Source organism: Cryptomeria japonica, chromosome 5, assembly GCF_030272615.1.
Source record: "Cryptomeria japonica chromosome 5, Sugi_1.0, whole genome shotgun sequence".
Classification (NCBI taxonomy): Eukaryota; Viridiplantae; Streptophyta; class Pinopsida; order Cupressales; family Cupressaceae; genus Cryptomeria; species Cryptomeria japonica.
The window spans coordinates 693,260,651-693,285,574 of NC_081409.1; the positions used below are offsets into that span (position 1 = coordinate 693,260,651).

A 24,924-nucleotide genomic window follows, 5' to 3' on the forward strand; every position below is an offset into this window, starting at 1 on the left:
GAGGACCTCATCCCCGTTTATTAATGCTGAGGCTCAAACACGCAAGCACATTGGATCAGTGAAGGCACAAGCCTGCTGTTGAGACATGGACCAGCTAGGACTCGAACCTAGGACCTTCCATACGCTGCTGGAGTGCTCTACCACTGAGCTACTGGCCCCTCTTGGACCAGTCCATCGTTGGTCCGGGTGTGGCTTATTTCCAACACCAACACCCCCCCTTAAGCCACACCACTCGTGTGCTTGGGGCTCCTAGCTTGGACCTAGTTCTGATACCATGTTGAGACATGGACCAGCTAGGACTCGAACCTAGGATCTTCCATACGCTGCTGGTGTGCTCTACCACTGAGCTACTGGCCCCTCTTGGACCAGTCCATCGTCGGTCCGGGTGTGGCTTATTTCCAACACCAACACCTGTGACCACAATGGCCTAGTGGGGGTTTGAACCTTGGTGGGAACAACAACAACACCACCACTTAATCAACACACCATGGGATGAACCCAATATATATACTAATATTTGTTATAATGATCGTGTAGCAATTTTTTATGTTGAAGATACTTTAGGTGTCATTTTTGAGTCTAGTGGCCCAGGGCCTAAACCATGGAGATGTAGAGAAAATGCCACTCTCTTAATGTTTTATGATAGTAAGATGTATGAAAGTTTGAAATACCGTGAAATTTGGGCTTTTAATTATTTCTGTTTTATATCTTTTTTATAGTCTATTTTTGCAATCTTACATATTTTGTATGTTATATAGCTTTGAACCTGTTGTAAGCTTTATAATTTTATAAAACTTTTCACTATCTCAACCCTACAAACTCTTTGAACCTTATTAGTATGATTGCCACTTTACACATGGATGGTCTGTTGAAATGTTAATTGTATTTGAGGTGTGACTCTTAAGAATATATTGAAAGTGTATTCTTTTTATCTTTCAGCTACACTTGAGTCCTGTGCATGCGGCTGTGCAGCTCCGAACACATTTAGGCTATGTGAACAAGGGAGAAGAGCATTGCAAGAAAATTGTTGCAGATGAAGAAAATGAGGAAGAACCTCAAGAGGCCAAACCAGAATTGGTTCCTTTGAAGGTAGGTTTGAACATTGACATTTTTGCTTAGCTCCAATAGAATTGGACGCTGTTAGCGAGTAATCCTATAGTTCGGGCACAAATTTGTTGCCATGCTTTCTAGATATTATCACATGCATATGAAAATGCTTTTGTTTTTCTTTCTGTTTATTTGGTTTTCTTGCCTAAAGAGTGCTGCATTGGTTTTTGGCCAAACATATTATGCATATTTTTAGTTGTCTCTTAAGTTAAAGATTTATAGTTGTGTTAGTTTTTGATCATTTTCTGTTTTCCCGAACATAATCATGCATCCTTATTAAACATTGTTGTCATGTTTTAAATGTAAGCATATCTTGATGATTGTATGTGATAATTCACACATGTTGAAATGCTGAATCTCTCAATGATTTGAATATATTTTTTATCCAGATAAAAGAGATTCTTGATACATTACTCATCACAATTGTATTGTTATTTGATAGTTTTTGCTGGTCTCAACCACTTGTTTTTACCTGCTGCATACTTATTTACAAATCATCCTTTACATATCTTTGGCTGTATCTACTAAACAAGCTGCATATTTTGTGATTCTTGTAGGTTGAGCTGAAGAAGGAAACAGAACGGCAAGAGAAAATGAGGCTACAGTCACATGCGTACATAAAGCAGCTAGATGAGGCAGAGGTGGGTTGCATTACCTATTCTTGTCCATACATATAAAAGCTTGATTTGAGAGTGATGCTCCTGACAATAGCTGAGGACTACCACTTGGTCTGTCTTCTTTATATTTTTGCATAAGTATTTTTAACAAAATGGATGTATAAAATATTTATTGTTGTCAGCTTGCAACTTCCTCTTACAAAAAGTACCTTCAAGCTCATAAGATGCAGTAATACAACATATATATGCATATGCCATATATGCGGGAGTTACTGAGAAGGGAGAGGAGATGTGACACAAGCTACGTGACTGTTGGCTATAGGAGACAGCCAATGGAACCTATTCAGTGCTAGTGCACAAATTTTGCATATCAAACCTGAATGTTATGGTCAGTGCCTAGCCTTTTCCTTTCACTATACACAACACCTATAGGATATGAAATATGGTGATGAGTATAAGACATGCTCCAATCTTTGTGTAATCCAACCCCTTGTTAACATTTCAATGGTGATTGTTCAATCTATTAATTGAATATACCTAGCTATTTATATATATGCCATTGTCACCATTTTTCTTTTCTCTTTGGTTTTTACTTTTCTGAAAAGAAAACCAAACTTGTAAACGTTACACAAAAGAACATATTCTACATCGACAGAACTGGGTATGACATCGATTTCTCTTCCTGAGCAAGCAAGAAGGGAAAAACAAACCTGTGAACATTTGTCACGCCCCCGCCATGACGCTTACATTCACACCATCCCTGAATGAGTCAAGAGACACATAAGCACAGAAAAATTATCTTATTTATAAGAACTTTGCAATTCTCAGAAAAGTCCGATCAGACCAGACTAACAGCAAAAGGAGGAAATAAATGTTTTACCTTATCGAATAGCAGCCAGGTCAATACACAAACATAAGACGCATATGCATGTATTATGGCCGAGGAACGAATCCATGATGGCAGCGATGTTCTTATTTACTAATTAGAATTAAGGAGGACTTCCTTAAGGCAGCAGTTGCACATGATTACAACAGCGATTAGTTAAGTTGGACAAAAGTAGTTGAAGGGACGCCACCCTTAGTATGGTTACAACCCGTTGGAAAGACATAACCTTCCATCTCATTGAGAAGATGGAAGGTTATGATGTGCTATATATATATAGCACATCATCCATTCAAGGAGGGCATTGAAGAAAGGAAATAAGCATTCGATCAAGCAAGAACTGGCAGTCTCACCATTATTAAATTAAACAGCAGTCTATATACTGATCAAAGGATTTTGGTATGCTGTATAATGCATGACATTATGAATAGGCTGAACTGTTATTTGTCTTCCATTTGATATGGCATAGGAATACTATATAAATAACACATATTGCTACTGTTATAAAGATATTCATCTATACTGTTATTCTTGCTACTATGTTCTCTATGCATAATAGAATAGATATAATGATTCCTTTAAAACTCTCATCCAATCTGCCATCCCATTATGGAGGGGGGATAGTGCATATGGGGAATGCAAGTAGCTAGGAAGCCATTCCGGTAGAGACACCCCAAGTGGGGCTGGGAGGCCGAATGACGGAGGTCATTCCATGCTTCTGGGCTGGATGGAACAGCTCGAGGCACCTTGTATGATCTCCCAAGTGGTGCTCCATATGGGTTGTTGGGTAGAACCTTAAGGGAATCCCGCATATATGTTATGTAATTTACAATAAATATTAAGATAATGTCCCTAATTCTAGTAGGAATGATTGATTTTATATCTGACATGATTACTTGGGAATTGTGATTTTAGGGCAAAAACTAGGGCATTGGAAAAGGGGACATTACAACATTACACAAACAAATTGTACATGAACGGAATTACGTATCACATCAATTCCTCTTCCTGTCCAAGCAAGAAGGGCAAGCGTATCTGGTAGTGGTATATCATCGTTTTAAAAAAGTTCACTTTGCTTTCTTTGAGACTATCAGCTGAAGCCATTTGAATAGAGTCATCCAAAAAATGCCTTGGATTTCAAAGGTACAAAATTCTTCCAGGAAGCCTATGTAATTCAAATTGTATCTAATTTTTCAAAACAATTTGAAGAGAATCTGACCAAAGCATATGCCATAAGAATCAAGTTGATTCACAATAAATCTGGGAATCGAGAACTCTGGTTGGTCTACAATGATCAGATCTAGAACATATTTTGGAACCACTGATTTGCATCAAAGTGAAGGAAGCTGCTTGCTAAACTTACGATCCCAGACAATATGCTTGGATCTTTTTGGTCTCAGTGTGTAAATTGTTTGGAAAATTTCTGATCTTAAAACAAATTTTGAATGGGGTATCGTTTTAATTTCCTTCGTATACAAGCTAGAAGGGCAAGTATATGTGATAGATTCCCATTATGAGAATCTTAAGTATACTTCCAAAGCAACAATCAACTTAAGACAAACTTGAATAGCCGAGTAATCCAAAAAATATGGTGGAAGTCAAACGTATACAAATCTTTCCTAGAGCCTTTGTAGTTCACATTACATTGAATTTTCCAAAAAGAAATATAGAGAAATTAAGTGAAGCATGTACCATAATGTTGGGTGACTGCAAATCTAGGGTTCCACAATTATAGTTGCTCTATAATGGGCAGAACTAGAAAACATATTGTGGAACTACTGAATGGCATCAAGGTAGAGCTGTTTGCTACAAATGATATGCTTCGGATATTTTTTTCCTCAGTCTATGAATTGTTAGGAAAACATCCTATCTAAAACAATTTCCTTTGTTCTTCTTGTTTTCTATGCACAAGTCATTTAAGAGGCTGGTTCTAGATCAATGCTTGACAGGAAATGTTATGGACTCAAGTCCTGCAACCTTCAGACAGAAGAAGGAATGTACACAAGGATAACCTAAATATTATTTTGATGATGTAGAATTCTGGTCAAAGTAATGGGTAGTGCACTGGCCACTTTGTCCATGGTTGGAATCAGCTAAAGGTTCATTTGCAAAACCTCCTGTGGCATCTTTCTAAGCAACACAGTCAACTCACTAAAGCCTGCCGTGGTTAATTCATTTGATTATCATTGATTATTCAGAATGTTTCAATATTTGTGTCAACCCTTAACCATTACTGAGAGTACTCTTATGATCTTATCTCATCTTTGTGCGCTTAATGTTGCCTAGCTCTTTGTTACTCCTTATGTCATGCCATCGCTATTACATAAGTTGATGATTTGTAACAGCCAAAAATGGATTATTTTCATTTGATCATAGGTGTTGTATGTGTCTATAGTCTGACATTTAAAAGTGTGTTTGCAATTTGCCATTTTCATTTTATATGTACAGATTTGTTTTGCATATCAAGGGCAAAATCTGATGCAGTAAGCCCCAGTGCCCAGTTAAAGACAGCTAGGGACCTGTAGCTCCACAGAAACAGTCAGTTGTAACAGCAGCTAGGAAGTACAGCAATTTAGAGGTTACAGCATAGAATCACAGTAATTCAAGTTTAAATGCTAACTTATTCAATTGTCAAATTGAGCTGGTACAATTGCGATACATGGTTGTGTATATCAGCAGTTCAGAATTTGAGAAATTATGGACTGCTTCAGAATTTAATGTCTTCTCAGGCATGTAGTCTATCCATAATTTGGTGTAAACTAACTCAGAAAAAACGAACAGCTTCTGACTGCCAGTGCATTCCCATGAAGACCTGCAACACAAAAAATTGATTCTCTATCTTCTATGACCTCCTGATGTATCCCTTCCTTGAACTGTTTGCATTTTTTTGTAGATATAGGTAGCTGGGATAAATAAGAGGGTCACAGCCCAGCAGAGTAAGTGCTGCCCACAAATAACAAACTCAAACTAGAATAGGCAAATCCAGCCACCTATCTATGTAACTATTGCCACCAGCAATAAGGGTTGTTCAGGTTTAAATGGGCAAGTGGAGGAAGGATCCACCAGAAGACTGGCATGTTTAATGCCTGGGTGGCAGTGGCTAATATAACCCCATGTCTAAATAAAGTGATTTGTTTGTGCTGAAGGAGCTCTAGGTGGGTCCCAGCACTAAGGAAATAATTTCAGAGAATCAACAAAGATGAGGTGGGCCCCAGCAGGGGCTCATCGCCCAGCGGAATATTTAAATAACCAAAGAAGGTGTGGTGGGCCCCTCTTCCATACCATATAGACGTTAGAGAAAATTTTTGTTTTATAGTTTCAGGAACAAGTCAAGACAAAAGGGACTGTTGGTCTCAGCAGAGAATCATCAAAGATTAAATCATCCTGCTAACTATCCCACGTCCAGCATAAAACAATCGACACATTATCAGGGATAGCCAATGATAGGCCTTGCACTGCTGGGGGACATGCCCAGAAACAATTATAGACAGATTACTTATTAGCACTTAAACAGAGTGCGTGCGCAACCCAACATACCAGAAAAAGACAAGAGTGCTCAGCATAAAGGAAAATCAAACAAAATCAAACTGCAGCACACAAGTTAGTGTTAATTTTAACACTTTCAGATTAATATAAACTCAGAAAATCAGAATTTAGTTTCTAACTAAATTGATTAGATGAAAGATTTATAGTTTTCCAGATTTAGGCATAACAAAGAAATGAACAAAATAAGAACAAGACACGGTTACCCTGGGAAAACCTCCTAGGAGGAAAAACTCAGCCAGAAAAGATCCTTAGATCTGATTATGAATTATGTTCATATGAGGGTTACAACACTTATCTCAAGTACTTGAAGGTGTTTGTACTTAGGACTGATAATGTCTTCCACAAAACTGCATTTTCACAAGCATCAAGTAGCCACATCTGCACCTTTAACCCTTCCAACAGCAATCAGGTCCAAACCCTAGGTTGGTAATGTATGAAGTCTGCTCTTTGATGGACAGCAACCTTATCCCTTAGTTCACTCTCTTTATTAATGAATTTCACACCACAACTGGCATGTGTAGTTTGCTGATATGACAGGGATAAATTTTTTTTAATTGCAGATGTAGTCTTCCTCTTGAATTCGCATTGGTAGGCACATATATTTCACATGGATGAAAAAACTGAAATGAGTGAATGATAGAGTGAAGTTGGAGTTTATTTATATGGGGAATAATAATCTTAATCATGTCGGCTTGCATTATGATTTAATGACTTTAATTTATTTATTTAACCGAAAGCATTAGGATAGGGTTGGCCCAATACATGGTGGCGTGTTGGCTTGAGTGTAACGTGGGATCTTCATTTGATGCCGTGAGGTATAGGGCCCAGCCCTACACGTTGGGGAAGGGTCTGGCCCCCTTGGGCGGATTCCAATGTTGCCCATGGCAATTGGAATCCGCCATCCCTAATTATAATCAACAGCTAGAGGAATAGAGAAACTAAAATTTGATCCAGCCAATATTTTGGGAAAAGCAAAACCATTAAAACCATTGTTCTACAAGGATGTGTTCCCACCCTGAGGTTTCCAGTCCTGAAGCTATTTTTCTTTTAATGTATGGCATAGTTTGCAGACTTGGACTTGGAGAGTACTTAGCGAGCCATAAAGTTCCAACTTGTAGAGTACTCGGCAACTTAAAAAACAATTTTTTATGTAAAACACAACTACAAAATGTATCAAATGAGTTTGGTGGGGAACTGGTGGCAACTATCCCAATGGGGTTGAGGGGCAGCACCTAACGAAGATCTTCAAAACCACACAGGCTTTCATGGTGCACACCATTTTCATAATTTTTTAAGGCAAAAAATAGGCTTGAGTTTTTGGAGCGTTTAACCCACATAGTTTTCCACAATTGGAAAAACTCGCCAAGTTTTTTCAAATACTCGATAAAAAAATTCAGCAACTAAACCTTGTGAGTACTTGGGTCACAAAAAATCTTGCGAGTACTCCGTGTTGTACACACCAAGTTTTGTGGACTATGATATATGGTTCCTAGGAATTTTGGGATATTCGTAGAAGTTAAATTTCACATTCATATTTCCTGTCCTGGGCCCCAAAAGGGGTCTTGCTGCAAATATAGATTGAAAGTTAAACTATATTTTGATGTCATATCTGTTTCATTGAATAGGCTTTATCTCCCACTCCTCTTGGACAAAGGTGGATTTATGCTCTGTATTTATCTTCATTTTGTATCATATAATCACTTTCTATGTACTTCAGCTTTTGCTTGTTGGTTTCTTGTATAGGTACATTGAAGCATAGTATTCTTCGAACATCATGTATATTACCAAAATCTCCTTATGCACCAAAACTTAGTGCTACACTTTGCCTGACACAGATTTCACCCTTCAAAGAGCACATGCTCTTTGCCTAACATGTCCTTTCAGTTCAATTCTTTATTCAACCACCAAAATCAAGATTTGATGGTATTCCAACCCTTATTGTATTCAAGAGATTGATGTGATTCAATATTGTTGTAGTCCTTTGAAGGTGATAATTGCATTGTACACATGCATTTGGAGGATAATTTAGCTGTAGTTACATCACATTCCAGATGCTTTACTGCATAGTTGTACATCATGCAAATGGTATTTTTTCCATTTAGGATTCTGCTTGCTACTAATGTGAATATTCATCACCTTGGTATATTGTCCATTTAGGCTGCTGCTTGTTAACAATGTGAATATTCATCAGTTGAAAACATCATCAACAAATTTGTTACATGAGGTTGAATCTTTGTTGTTTGGCAAGTCTCAGAAGTATTTCCATATGAACTTCCATTTGTAGTAGGAATTTTGTAGTGTCTCCTTGTGATGTCCCCAAACTGAACCTCATCAAATATTGTTGATATTGAGAAAGCTCCTTGTATTATCTTTATAATGGAGTTGATGCAATTGAAACCAAATGGTTTGATGACGATGTATTAAGAATGATCCAGACTATTAATGATGAATTTAAAGCATAAGTGAAGAGGGGAGAAATACAATTTAGTTGTGACTGAATGATCAACAATTATTAAGGAGACAGATATATTCATTACCCAAAAGTAAAGATTTATGAAGCGGTTAAGTCTTGTGCTGAAAATTATATTGGTCAATGATAATTTGATAAACTTTATATTTTCTGAAGTTGTCCCATTTTCATCGCATGAGTGGTGATTATAATCTACAAGACATCGGCTATGCAAAAGGACGATATAAAATTAAGACTGCACACAGTCACCATTTTCAGCCACGCCATCTTATGTTCCCATACGAAATCCAATATTAATATCGATCCATATTAATGATGGAAACTACAAGAGTAATATCGGTTCAAGGGAGATTGTCAGATGGTGAATAAAGGAAGTTCACAACCTTAAGGTCATCTATCACTCAACAAACAGTAATGGATACCAAGTAATGAAACAGAGCCATGCGAAATTGCATGATGCCCACGTCTTGGGTAGTACGAAGTCAACCACCAGATAAAGAGGTGTAGATGATCCAGATTTCCATTAAGCATCCTTAAGACTACAATTATGACAGGAAGAAATTATAAAGAGTAATCATCAGTTGGTGCCGAAGGAATAAACATCGATTGATACTATTATTGACAACGGTTACCGTAATTATTAACTTAATAAGGAATCGATAATTGTGATCATCATAAGTCAAGAATACAAGATTCGATTAAGGCTTGAAGAATAAATGATCAATCGTTCGAGTAAAGACCTTAACAATTCATCATTGATTAATAACTTGATTTCCTATAAAGGGGTACGATTTGCATAATAGACTAATTTGTATAATTCTTGGAGTGAAACAATTAAGGATCGCGACACCTTGGCAAACAAATCTTTATGACTCCGGAGAAGACATTGACATTGACATGGGCGTCAATATTGTTAGAAAATACAGCATCGCTGAAGGATGAATGTGATAATACTCTCATCATTACAAATAGTTGATACAATCAGATATTTAATCCCAAGTGATTAGGGTCTTTAGGCAGCGCTTAAACATCAATTATAGTCCATAGGGAAGGCCGCGCCTAAGGAGGAAATTAATTAAGTTTCAAAGGCAGCGACTTGAATAAAATAATTAATCATGAAGAACAGTAATTAGAATAATGGCAATTAATTATGAAGAAGGGGTGATTCAGATAACACGTTGATTAGTATAATTAATGGAAGGGTGTGATTGGGAAGGAATATGTCTATTCCAATCAAAGGCTGCAACCATTCCACACCCCGAGTATATTAAGGAGTGAAAATCAGAAACAGCATGGATCGTTCTCACAGGGGACATAAGGATCAAAATCAGAAACAGTGAATAGGCGGAGGCATATCTATTCATCCACCCATCACATGATAAAGAGAGACCACTCAGACGTAGCAATCTGATCATTAAATAATCAAAGGCACATTTTGTATTAACCTCAAAGGGAGTAAACAAGATATAGTTATATGTCAAGCCATCAATAAAGGACATTACAAGATGAGGAGAAGATCATTTGCAAAGTTATGAGGAGAACGTAAGAATTTCTACAGCAGACTTGTAAGGAGATTGTAATCAGTTTTGGGGGAGATTTATGACCAGCATAAGTTCCATTATAAGATCAAACAAAACAATCAAGATAAGTTCTATCTTTTCAATTGTTCCTGGAATTTTAAATTAAATATTGTAATGAAATATCTTTGGATTTGATAAAATTATATTTTACAATTCTTACCTTAAGTTGGGTTTGTTATCCCAGGACTAAATCAAGTTAATTCCCGAATGGGGACATTGCACTCCTGCATTGCGACCAGTTTGTACACTTCACAGAATGTTGAACAGGACATAAATATGGAAACAAAACATAAACTCAACAAACTTTATATGGGGTTTTTAAGTGCAGTTTTTACTTTCTGTCATGACTCATTATTTCTTTTCAGTATCATCTAAATTATGGTTGGAAAACTTGGATTTAGTGAGCCAAAATTTTGCGTTGGAGTTGGCAAAAATACCATGATTACCCCAAAGGCAGTGATTAATGCACTTAGAAAACATATTAGTCTATTCTGATTATCAAATTTTCATAACTCAAAAGATTACATGTCATATGGCCCTCAAATGCTCAAAATTTGACATTTCAAAGTTTCAAAGCCTAACAATAGATTGTATTACCAAAAAATTAAAAATAATAATTGTTTAACCATCAACACGTCATAAACAACCGAATACAATATACATCTTCTTCTTTCCCCTCCCAATACTAGTACATTTGAGCCTCAAACTAGAAGGTAAATTGGAATCATATGAGGAGTGAATGATTCCTCAAGAATGTCTTTAACACGTCATAAACAGCCAAATACAATCTACATCTTCTTTCCCCTTCTAATACCAGTAATTTCAAGCCTTGAACTAGACGGTAAATTGGAATCATCACGAGGAGTGAATGATTCCTCAAGTATGTCATTAACACATCATAAACAGCCAAATACAATCTACATCATCTTCTTCCCTCTCCTAGTACTAGTACTTTCAAGCTTCAAACTAGAAGGTTAATCAGAATCATCATGAGGAGTGAATGATTTGTCAAGTATTTCTTCCTTCAATTTCTCTATTGCCTCAATATCTCTCTCCAATTCAAGGATATCTTTGTCAATGAACACGACATCTGCTTCTTTGGCAGTTCAATCAACAAATTTTTGAAGATCATCCAATTTGATGGCATCATGAGAGGGACCCTCTATTAATTTTAGGCAATCGGATGTTATCTAACCAATTAAATTATGATCAGACTGTGAATAAACAGTAATAGTAATAAAACACAAGACACAAGACACCAATACCTTGGGAAAACCTCCCTCTTGGAGGTGAAAAACCCAGCCTTAAATATGATATAGCAGACTTATCTCAGATTGCTGTCCAAACAGCAAGTTGGCAAGGTAATGAAGGATGCAGCCCTAATCAACAGTAGATGACCAAAAGAGAAGATCAGCAACAGATGACTACAATAGGCTGGAGCAGAACTGCAGAAGATCTTGACAACTTCGCTCAACAATATCCTTGACTGAATTCGCACAAGTGAAGAGTTCGCTAAATGTAGGAGAGCAGATTGTATTTGCTAAGAATGATTGTGTAAATGACTTCATCTTGAAGTGGATTATATATCATCCTTTTGGCGCTAAACTTCCTCAAGTCGGCTTGCAAGATAATTAATTAATGTTGTGTTGTCATTATACATTTTCCCACGTTAGGTATTTGGGTCCAGCCCAATAATCCTTTCCATGTTACATTTGAGCCCAACCCAATAACATAGTTAATCGTTTCCCACGTTACATTTGGGTTCAGCCCAATAACAAATTAATTGAGCATTAATTGAGATAATACATATGAATTTTAATTGTCATTTGACAACATTAAAATCTGATAATAAGGTATCCGAACTTAGCCAACATTTGCAACACTCCCTCTTAGCTAGGGAGGATAACTGCCACATGTCATGATCCATTCATGACTTTCATCTTGCATTGCCCGCAAGAGCAAATGTATAAGCTTCATAGAGTATACCTGCAGTAAAACACATAAATATCATGAACTCATTTCATGATGTCCATCTTGCATTGCCCGCAGAGGATGGACCCACCTTGCATTGCCCGCAGAGGGTGGAAGAGGTCTTACACCCTAGCCTTCTCCCAGAGAAGGACACATTGTCACCTTGCATTGCCCGCAGAGGGTGACTCCACCTTGCATTGCCCGCAGAGGGTGACTCCACCTTGCATTGCCCGCAGAGGGTGGAAGATGCAAACTGAATTGCATCACTAAGATTGAGACTCCCTCTCAATCAATGCTGTGTTCTCCACCATTCCAAGCTTCTCTCTGAAGTACTCAAACTTCACCCGAGCTAGAGGCTTGGTGAGAACATCAGAAACCTGTTCATCAGTGCTGATATATTTCAGCTGGATAGCACCTCTTTGTGCCATATCACGAATATAGTGATAATGAGTTTCCACATGTTTTGACCTGTCATGAAACACGGGATTGCCAGACATTTTAATATAACTCTGATTATCACAATAAATAACAGTGGATTCCCAAGGTTGTCCAAACAACCCATCAAGAAGCTTGCGAAGCCAAACTGCTTCTCTAGTTGCCACACTTGAGGCAATGTATTTAGCTTTTGCAGTACTTAATGCAACTGAGGACTGTTTCCTACTGGTTTAAGAGATCATAGTGGAACCCAAGCTGAAACAGATTCTTGAAGTGCTTTTCTTGTTAGTAACACTTCCAGCCCAATCAGAGTCAGAGTAGCCTTCCAAATTGATTACTGTGTTGATCGGATACTTCAGCCCATAGCCAATTGTTCCACGCAAGTATCTCAGGATGTGCTTGGCTGCCACCAAGTGAACATGCTTTAGCTGGTTCATGAATTGGCTAAGTGCACTCACTGCATAACAAATATTTGGTCTAGTGTTAACTAGATACATCAAGGATCCAATCAACTGCCTGTACTTTGAAGGATCTGCCAAATCAGAGTTAGTTGCAAAAATACTCAACTTCTTCAAGTTAGTTTCCATAGGAGTAGACATAGGTTTACAATCCATCATGCCAAATCTTTTCAATATATCAATAGTATATTTACTTTGACTTAGCATAATTTCATTATGTCTTTGCCACACTTCTAACCCTAGAAAGTAATGCATTAGACCTAGATCCTTCATTTCAAATTCAGTAGCTAATTCTTTCTTACACCTAATGATGCGACTATCTTCACCAGTGAGAAATAAATCATCAACATATAAAACCAAAATTAGCATTTCACCATTAAATACTTTAAAGTAAAGGTTAGGGTCAACATCATTTTTATAAAATCCTAAACTAACTAGTACTTATCAATTCTTTCATACCAAGCTCTAGGAGCTTGCTTGAGGCCATAAAGAACTTTCTTCAATCTGCACACATGAGTCTCTGTATTATGAATCTCATAACCTTCAGGTTGTTCAATATATACTTCTTCCTCAGTAACATCATTAAGGAAGGCAGTCTTATTCAGTAGCTAATTCTTTCTTACACCTAATGATGAGACTATCTTCACCAGTTAGAAATAAATCATCAACATATAAAACCAGAATTAGCATTTCACCATTAAATACTTTAAAGTAAAGGTTAGGGTCAACATCATTTTTATAAAATCCTAAACTAACTAGTACTTATCAATTCTTTCTTACCAAGCTCTAGGAGCTTGCTTGAGGCCATAAAGAACTTTCTTCAATCTGCACACATGAGTTTCTGTATTATGAATCTCATAACCTTCAGGTTGTTCAATATATACTTCTTCCTCAGTAACAGCATTAAGGAAGGCAGTCTTTACATCCATTTGATGTAATTTCCAACCTTTGGCTGCAACAATAGCTATAATAGTTCTAATAGAAGTATAACTAGAACAAGAGCAAATGTTTCTTCATAATCTATGCCTTCTTTTTGAGAAAAACTACGAGCTACAAATCTAGCTTTATATTTCTCTATACTACCATCAACAACATGTTTAATTTTTAACAACCATTTGGAAGAAATGACATACTTACCTTTAGGTCTAGGCACAACATCCCAGGCATCATTCTTGATGATGGATTGATACTCTTCGTTCATAGCTAACTTCCAAGCTTGTTGACTCATAGCTTCTTCTGTGCTGGATGGTTCAGCCTCAATGATGTTGCACATCATTGCAATAGAGTTAGAGAGCTTCTGAGGTGTCTTACTTTCTTTGAAAGTGCCACTAGGAGCTGCAAACTTTTCTGCATCTTGAATTGTTCTTCTAACCCAAAGTGATCTTTTCTTGCTAACTGCAATATCTCTAGGTCCATCAGTTGGAACCAGAGGCTCAGGAGGATCATCATGCTCAATAGGTTCAGGAGACTCAATAGGCTCCCTCTGAATTTCAGGGTTAGTATCAATATCTATATCTTGATTATCATTAACTTCTTTATCATTATCAATAAGAGAACCCTTAGATTTCTTGAAAGCAATATTTTCTTCAAAGGTGACATCCCTACTTACCTCAATGTACCTTTGACCAGGAATGTAGATGCGAAATGCCTTGGAAGATTCACTATACCCAACCAGGATACCCTTCTTCTCGGAAGGCTCTAACTTAGTCCTCTTTTCCTTTGGCACATGGATATAGACAGGACTTCCAAAGATCCTTAGGTGGCTGATATCTGGTTTGACTCCTGTGAAGGCTTCCTCTGGGGTTATGTTCTTCAGGACACAGTGAGGACATCTATTCTGAATGTACACAACAGTCTTGGATGCTTCAGCCCATAAGAAGGTCTGCAGGTCCTGATCGTGAATCATAGCTTTGGCAGCTTCAACAATGGTTCTATTCTTTCGTTCAACTACACCATTTTGCTGAGGATTTTACGGAACGCAGAACTCCCTCTTAATTCTTGTTTCTACACAAAAGTCATTGAAGCTAGTTGAGGTGTATTCACCTCCATTGTCCTATCTTAACACTTTAATCCTTTTACCAGACATATTTTCAGCAAGAGCTTTGAATTCTTTAAACCTACTTAACACTTCATCAGATTCTTTAGATTTTAGAAATTAAATCCAAGTTTTTCTAGAAAAATCATCTATAAATGTAACATAGTATAGAAATCCGCTAGATGAAGGAACATACATGGGTCCACATAGATCAGAATGAACAAGTGCTAATTTTTCTTTAGCTCTACTTTCACTTTTATGAAATGGACTTTTAGTGTTCTTACCTAATGCACAACCTTTGCAAGCCTCATCATGAGTTTGATTAAGTTTAGGCATACCTTTAACCATCCTTTCAAGTGAAAGAAGTGCCTGATAGTGAAGATGACTGAGCCTTCTATGCCATAGCTCGCTAGATTCAGGAGCTTCATGAATGAGTGCTCAAACGGGGTTAGCTGAAATCTTATACAAACTATCATATCTATTTCCAATAACACGAGCAGATTTAATACTAGATTTCTTAGGCCATGCAAACACTTTACTTTCAGAAAATGCTATTTGATAACCTTTATCTTCTAGAGCAGAAATAGAAATTAAGTTCCTCTTAATTCTAGGGACAAATAAAATATCACTAAGATGCAAGGACATACCAGATTCTAAATTTAAAGAAGTACTACCAAAGCCTCTTACCGAATATTGCACATCATCACCAATTACCACATGAAGATTGGACTCTTTCTCCATCAAGTTTGAGAGATGCTCTCGATATCCCGTGATGTGTCTAGATGCACCACTGTCGATCAACCAAGTGTTGCTATCGGTTGGCACATTGCTAGATAAGGCAGAAATGAAGAGGTAGTCTTCATTATGCTCTGAGTTTGCAACTTCATTCAGGTTGGCCTCTCCTTGCATGGGCGGATTTTGACATTCTTTGGCATAATGTCCAAACTTGTCGCATCTGAAGCAACAGACACGTGAGAGATCCCTTGGCTTCTTCCTTGAATCGAAAGATGGGGGTCTGAAGTCTCTATCTCTTTTGAAGTTGTTCTTCTTCCAATGGCCTCCCTTTCTTCTAACATGTTGAGATGCAAGCACATGTTGATCTCCTCCATGAGAGCCTTTATGCATTTCTTTGGCAGCTAGGCGTGACTCCTCTTGATTGCAATTTGACCGAAGGAGATCGAAGGAAGGGAATTCAGCTCTTCCACTTATGCTTTGAATGAAGGGATCCCAAGAGTCGGGAAGACCATTCAACGCAATTATGACAATAACCTTGTCCACAACCTCGCTTCCAATGGCGCTGAGTTGGTCCTTCGATTCTAAAATCTTCATGAAGAAGGACATGACTGAATCTCTTTTGCACATTTTGACTTGAAGAAGTTGCTGCCTCAGTTTGAGTGTCCGACTGATGTTGTTGATCTCATATATCCCTTCCAGATGTTTGAACATCTCTCGGGCTGTCTTCAATTTGGAGATGACTGGAACAAGATGATCCTTCACGGAATCAATAAGGAACTTCTTTGCTTTGAGGGCATTCTTCTTGAATTGCGTTCAGTCAGATCCATATCTTCCACAAACTGTAGCAGCTCTAATTCTTCAAGAGCAAGGAGGACACATACCTTCCATGATGTGAAATTGAGGGCACCTTCAAGTCTATCGTCTACTTTTAGACCTGTAACCATCTTGCAAAAACTAAAACAGCAAATTGAAAGTGAAGGGCAACTAATAATTGATTATTTGAATGAACCTAAAGCTCTGATACCATGTTAATTTTAGGCAATCAGATGTTAATCTAACCAATTAAATTATGATCATACTGTGAATAAACAGTAATAGTAATAAAACCCAAGACACAAGACACCAATACCCTGGGAAAACCTCCCTCTTGGAGGTGAAAAACCCAGCCTTAAATATGATATGTATTATCTCAATTGTAGGCAATTACAACATAGCAGACTTATCTCAGATTGCTGTCCAAACAGCAAGTTGGCAAGGTAATGAAGGATGCAGTCCTAATCAACAGTAGATGACCAAAAGAGAAGATAAGCAGTAGATGACTACAATAGGCTGGAGCAGAATTGCAGAAGATCTTGACAACTTTGCTCAACAATATCCTTGACTGAATTCGCACAAGTGAAAAGTTCGTTAAATGTAGGAGAGCAGATTGTATTTGCTAAGAATGATTGTGTAAATGACTTCTTCTTGAAGTGGATTATATATCATCCTTTTGGCGCTAAACTTCCTCAAGTCGGCTTGCAAGATAATTAATTAATGTTGTGTTGTCATTATACATTTTCCCACGTTAGGTATTTGGGTCCAGCCCAATAGTCCTTTCCACGTTACATTTGAGCCCAGCCCAATAACATAGTTAATTCTTTCCCACGTTACATTTGGGTCCAGCCCAATAACAAATCAATTGAGCATTAATTGAGATAATACATATGAATTTTAATTGTCATTGACAACATTAAAATTCGATAATCAGGTATCTGAACCTAGCTAACATTTTCGACATCCTCCACCTTTTTGTTTTGAAGACAAAGGTTGCATAGGATGAAGACAAGGTTGTTGAGGTGCTCACATGCCAACATGTTTCTCTTCTTGGTGTGAATGCTCTCAAATTGGTACCAATTGATCTCATACTTGGAAGCACTACAAGGTTGGAACTAAATTTGATAGCTAGTGTCTAAAGATTTGTTGTGCACACACCCTAAATCTACCAATAATGCTACAATTTTTTGTCTGTTTGAATAATATAAGTATTAAGGAAAAATTCAAAGCTTAAAACTTTGAAGTTTCCAATATCAAGCTAAAAATTTAAGAACTAGTTTTTCTATTTGGCTGCTGGGTTTTCCCTCCTTCAAATGGTTTGAGGTGAAGAAAAGAATCATTTCTCCACACCCTTGTAGGCCTGCAGCTCATCTAGAGTTATTTGTTTGAGGCCTTCTTTTGGTCTTATCCTTTCTATGCATGTAGTAAGGCCTAACATAACCTCATCAGCCTTAAATGTCCTAGAGAAGTAAAGTTTTGGGCTTAGGGAGTATGCCATGCATATATTGGCTGGTGGAGTTGATTTATTTATCTAAGATTAATGAAGCAACAAATGATTTCATAATTTCTAGGGTTACCACCGTGATAATGCAATATTGCCTCTTTTGATCTATCAAGTTTGTAAGTGGGCATGCCATGGCATGTATTGGTTGGTGGAGTTGGTTTGTCCATTTACATCAATGATGTGCCTAATTATTTTATATTTTTTGTGGTTACCACCATAATATTGCAAAATGGCATATTTGGCCCTATCCATGGCCTCATATAGATAAACCATCAATTTGCTATTTCCATCCACCAAATGCATAATCTTGACCAAAGGCTTTGTTACCTAAAAAATTGAAAAATGAGATTTAAATTATTAGAAGATAAAAAATATAAAAAACAAATAACAAAGAATCAACAAATACAAAAGTCCCTATAATACTTTGTTTCTAATTGCTACTTGTTGGTTTGAATGAGCTATTTTACCCAACTAGCTTACTGGTAGGTCCTATTAACATGTTAAGTTTACTTAGGGGGACCTAGGAAGCTTTCTAGAAGGTCTTAGTTGTCATCTAATCTTATCTTATTTTATCACTAGTTGTCTCATGTCATAAGATTAAGACACTTGTCTTGATCTTGTCTAACCCTACCTATCAATTTTGCATACATAAGCAAGGTCTCATACATACATTGTGATGAATCCAATTCAATCTAACCATTGTGCCTATAATCAAACATTGTTATGCTCCTGCTGCTCTCTTGTGGAAGACATCTTTTGGTTTTGCAAGTGATCTTGGATTCTTCAGTCCATTAGTGACTCTAATTTGGGAGATAATTAGGCTTGAGCTTTTGTTGGGTGCACTTTGCTGCAAATTGGACCTCACCATCGGGGTTTTTCTTGTCGCTTTGTATTATAAGGTTCATTTTGGAGCATGCTGGTGCAAATTTAAGCTCACCATTGAGTTTAGAGTGTCCAAGAAAGTCAGATTTGGCTTTTGTTTCACTCAATTTGGCCACTATATGATATTGCTGTTTGTAAATGTTATTGTTGTTTGAAGTCGGATCTTTATTTTTTGTTCTTGGGCTCATAGCTTTTTGTTTAGATCTTTTGATTTTCATGATTCTTGTCGTGTTGGAAAGGTATTCAAGAGCTCTATCAAGCTATCCATGCATTTTTTTCAGGTTTAGTCCCAAATACATTTTATTTAGTTTTTTCCATATTGGCATTTTGAAGGATTACTTGGGCATGTTGGCATTTGGGAAGGTATTTCTTTGATCAAATCATTTCATTTACAACATACATCATATTTGAGTTTCTATTTGCCATTGAGGGTTTGTGTCCTCGTAATTTTTTGGAGATATTAACATTTGAGGAGTAAATCACGTGTAAAAGTTGTCAAGGTGCATATTGTGGAGCAATCAACATGGGAACAAATTATGTCCTCATATCTCAAAACAATGCTATCCAACTCTTGCTTGAGTGTGCATCTCTTCCATCACTTGATGCTACATCCAAATCTCAAGTTGTTTCTTCACCTATAGAAACAATTGTTAATCCTTCACCTTTGGTGATTCCTTGTACAAAGTCATTGATTGAGGCTCCCATCATTCTTGTTCAATGAGACAATCCATCTTTTATTGCTACATTAAGTTCTAGAGATGCTTCATCGATCTCTTCTAGTGGTTCTTTGTAACAGGTAAATTATAGTTTTCTAGATTCATCTTTGTGGGATGATTACTTGATAGGTATTTCAAATTTGTTTTTGGAGTCTCACATTTCAGATTTGGAGGACAAATTTGAGGGGTTATCTCTCCTCTTTGATGACAATCCCATCATAATTGGTGTCACATCATCTTTGTCTTTGGATCTAGCTCAACATTAGTTACTAGTTGATCCTAGTTTGTTACCTTCATCTTTGATTAGGCATGCACATGATTTGTTTGGGGCATCTTCATCTACCAAGAACATGGTGATGCATGAGGAGATTTTAGAGACACAATCTTCATACATTTGGAGTCTTCTTCCTATCAATTCCTATCCGAAATGGGAAGCATTCTTGGATTTTTACTTGGTCAAAGGATTTGGGAAAACAAGATTGTAGGCATTGGATCATGTGTTGTCTTCAAGCATTTACCATTTTTGCATGACATTATACATTATGGGGGCTACACAGTCTCTCTCTTTTCTTCCTATGGAGGGACAATTGCTTGTATATTTGTGATGGATGTTGTCCATGAGGGGTCTTGTGTTCATCCATCACTTGTTCATATTTGTTTGTATCTTTTCTCTCTTTTGGCGAGGAGTTTTGTCCCACCGTGTTTTCTCCTTTTCTTTGCTTTTGAGAGATTGCATTTGTAACTAGGTACCTAACATGGCCTAGTAGCCGGGACCCATAATCATCATCATTATGTTTTGCATTTGTTTACTTCTCTCTATGTTGCACTTAAGGGGGTTGTTGGTGTGAATAAGGTATTTTACCTAATTAGCTCACTAGTAGGTCCTATTCACACGTTAAGTTTATTTAGGGGCTTAGGAATCTTTCTCAAAGGTCTTAGTTGTTATATAATCTTATCTTATCTTATCACTAGTTGTCTCATGTCATAGTATTAAGACACTTGTCATTATCTTGTCTAATCATACTTATCAGTCTTGCCTATATAAACAAGGCCTCATTTTTACATTTTGTGATGTATGGAATTCAATTTAATCCATTCTGCCCATAATCAAACATTATTTAGCTCTTGCCGCTGTCTTGTGGAAGGCATCTTTTGGTTTTGCTTGAGTTTATTGGCGACTCTAACACTACTTACTTTGAGTATCTCCTTTGCATGTTTGAAGAACACCTCATGGAAAATTGTTTTCATAGCAGCCTCCTCATTTTTTTTTTGGAATATGGAGTGTTCATCTAGGCGTCTCTTGCAAACATTTGCTTGAGAGAGGGGAGTGAGGCTACAATGCATTGCAAAGTGAGGAAGTTGGTGGCAAGTTGTGTCACCCCTAATTGCACAAGCTCCTTGCCTTTCATCAAACTAACTATGCAAGTATGGTTATAAATAAATTTGGTAATTATCTAGCATCTTCAATCACATTTTAGATTCATTCAATCTTCACAATGTCCTTAAGCATTAAATATCAGTGATGGGCCATGCTTGTCTTGAATAAGTCTCCTCACAATTACAAATGTTGTTGCTGTGTTGTCTGTTATAATTTGGACAACATTTTTTACCCTAATCTCCTAGATCACTTCCTCAAATAAATCACTTAAAGTTTCAACATTCTTGACTTCATGCAAGGCATCTATAAACTTCAAGAACACCAATGTGCAACTCAAAGCCACTAAAAAGTTAATTGGTGTCTTGTTTCTGCCATTTGTCCATCCATTTGATAAAATGTTGTAGCCTTTTCTCCACCACTCTTTCCTTTGATCATCTACTACAAGCCATGCAGTTTTTATGACACCCTCTTGCAATGGGCTGCTAAAATCCGTATTAGTTGGATTTTTAAACTCTGTATGGGTATTTGTTATTGTAGTTTCCAATCTTTCCTAATGTGGGTTGCTTGTTTCATTAAATAGTATATTATTGTAAAAATTTGCTGCTAATATCCTAGCTTCTTGGTATTTCTCACAATACCAAGGGACATCTTGGAGTGAAGGTTGTTCTTGTAAAACATTGCAAGGAACAAAGTAATTTGGTGGAGAATGTGGATGGCCAAAACTCTCCCTAGTGGAGGAATGTTGACTCCCTAGGCCAATAAAAGAATCTCTAGAATGTACATGGGTAAAGGGATCACTTGAGACAACTCCAAGGTTCTCGATGTCAGGTCTTGACGTGTTGGATAGCTTCAATGGTGTGATGTGATTTTCTGTACCTGCGAGGGGACTTATGTAGTTGTTCTTTATAAATTTAATTCAAACTCAATGGAATGACGTTCTTTGAATGATGTTGCAATATCCCTCTCTTCTACTACTATTGATCTTTGATTAAAAAAATGAAAAAGGAGCAAGGTTTAGGAATGCTATGCTAATACTATGAATGCAAGACAATGGACAATTTCAAGTGAGCTCAACTAAGCTTTTCTTTGACATGCTATGATCATCTCCACAATGTTAGTGCAATCTTCTAAGGATAGCTTGGTGATTTCCAAATCACTACCACAAGCATAGATACCTTCAGGATGAAGCATATCAATGATGGAATAGTAATTGAAGTTAAGCTTTGGCTAAGATAAGTTTAGTTGACTTCACAAGATACTTCACCGTTGATGGAGTACTAGTAGTATGAACAACGAGCTTCACTATCAATCATGAACATGCATCTTTCACTCATCTTAAACACTTAAAGCAAATTCTATTCTAATTTTTTTTTTCTTTTCAAATATTAACTTCTCTCATAAAGGATGAAGAAACAAGCAAATGCTCCAAAACAAAATAAGTCACCAACACTTGAATGGTTTATTAATTTCTGCAGCATCGAACAATTCTTCAAAACTCTTCTAATCGATCCTTTGCACATGAAACGAGTTTAGCTTATATAGAGCTCTCAATTACAATGAATGGCTAAGATTGAATTAGAATTGAGGGCCTAGATTTTGCCACCTAAACCCTAATTAGGGTTTGTAACAACCAAAACAACTAATTATTAAATATTAGCCAATGGGAATATGACATCCATTTGGCACAAAATATGAGGAAAAATTGATGCCACATAAGATCATAACAAACTATCTTCTAGAATCTTGTTGCCTTGATCCTTTTCTAATTTTGCAAATTCAACGAATCTGGACGCCATGAATTCAATCTCCTTATTGAAATTGCCGGTAGGTTCTTCAATGGTTCTTCCAAGTAACTGACTTCATCCTGGCCTAAAATCTCTCGTCTTGTTGGCAAGTATTGTGAATGAATGGATATCATCCAGCTGCCTTTCAGAAGGTGATTCATCTATTCTAAAGAAGATGATCTTCACTCTTTCAGCTAGCTGATCGACATCAATATCAATTCCTTCATTCTTCTCCTTCTTAAGAATGATCTCAACTACTTCCAAGATTTTGTCATGTATCAAGTTAACTACCTGATCAACTTGAGTGCATCCATCGCTGATATCTTCAAATATGACCTTCCTCATGCGAAGCAAATTACACCACTGCTAGAAATCAGGTGATTGTCCATCTTCCAATATTCCTTCGTTCACCGACGCCTGCTTTGGCATATTCTTCATTGCTTGCAATATGGGTATGGTGAAGTCTCTCGTGTAAACAAAAGTATCATATGTTGCCATGAGTGCTTGGGTTCTTTCATGAATCTCCATAGCTCTGTGGAATATCTTCACTAGTTCCTTTATGAATGCATTCGCCTTTGGAAAGTCTTATTAATCCGAGTGTCCATCAAGTGTGACGAAGCTTTCATTTTTTCAAAATTGTCAATTGAGTCTAGAGGAGGCAATGGTGGTGGCATAGCCAAAGGATCATGCTATCTCAACGGTTGCTTGAATTGCTGGAGATGACTTCTCAATACACTGTTTTCTTTCTCCAACTTCTTATTCTTCTCTACTTCCAACTTTAGCTTGTTATGGACCATCTTCACTGTGTCATTCATGTCTTCCAATGCTTGATCAGTGGTGGGAGGACCTAAATCAATAGTCTCCAAATCATACTCCTCTGCTATGATCTCGTCTTCAGGCTTATCTACTCTTGGAATGGCAATCTGTATTATTCGAGATCCTTCACCATCTCTTGTCATCTTTGACATCTTCACTGCGTTCTTTTTTTCAGTCTCTTGAGTTCTATCCAGGAAATCAATAGGATCTTACTCTTCTACTATCACTTCCTTTTCGATTCTCTCTGTAAGTCATGTAAGGATAGCTGATCTCTCTTCTCCTACTTGTACTTCATTCAATTGAACTAATCTTCTTGGGGTTATGTAACTTCTTGATCTTCATCTTCAATACTCACAGATGTGTCATTGCTTGCCTTATTGTTGACTGGCTTAGGTGAGATTGTCTTGTCTTGACTCAATAGTTGCTTTCCCTTTATGTCCTTCTGCACCTATTGTTTTGAATTGTAGATTCTATGGACTCATTCATTGTATGATCAATGCTCCCTCTAGGTGGGTGATTTTCCTGGGTAGCTGCTTGATTCATTTCCATTTCATGCATGGAAGAGGTACTGGTAGAAGGGCGGTGTCTTGAACTTAACTTATGCTTCTTCTTTGGAGGCTCCTCTTTGTTGGTTTCTTTCCTCTTGGATCCTTTGGAATGAGCTGACTGGGTGGCACTTCCACTCTGTCTTTCACTTTCTGTCTCATCATTAGAAGAATCCACCTCTCCCATCAGTTCAAATGTCAGTTGAGTGCCTTGACTCTTCAATACACGGGTTTGAGCATCTACCCATCGCTTTGTGTATGATAAGACTGACTTCATTAAGTCTTTCAAATCAGTGCTCTCCACCTCAATCCAATTGACTTTCACTTCTTTGTCTTTCTCTTGCTCATATACTGGTAGGAGGTGCCTTCCACTGTCTTGTGCTTGAGCGGGAATGTCGAAGACCTTGCATGCTCTGACGATGTCAATAGGTAGCCTCAAACACATTCTTTTTCTTATGTCGAGATTGTCTTTAGCATTCATGAATTGATCTTACAATTGTAACTTATGCTTGTGTCTTCTTCCACTTGATCTCTTGATTTTTCTATAGGGATCAAAACTATCTCTAGAAAAGTATGGAATGAGAAGGAGGGACCTCAATTCCTCATGCACATTCTCTGCCGCTTGCAAGGGTGTAGACACTTCCAATGA

General features: G+C 37.3%; 1 protein-coding gene across 2 annotated transcripts in view; it reads left to right on the forward strand.

The window, feature by feature from the left end:
* The window catches only part of LOC131067349 (uncharacterized), a 97,125-nt gene that overhangs the window by 21,401 nt on the left and 50,800 nt on the right, over positions 1 to 24,924 (forward strand). For both annotated transcript variants that reach the window (XM_059221626.1, XM_058002318.2), the window contains 2 exons: positions 940 to 1,089; positions 1,665 to 1,748. In XM_059221626.1, coding sequence (XP_059077609.1) covers positions 940 to 1,089; positions 1,665 to 1,748 — 234 coding nt within the window. The remainder of the gene's footprint in view (positions 1 to 939; positions 1,090 to 1,664; positions 1,749 to 24,924) is intronic.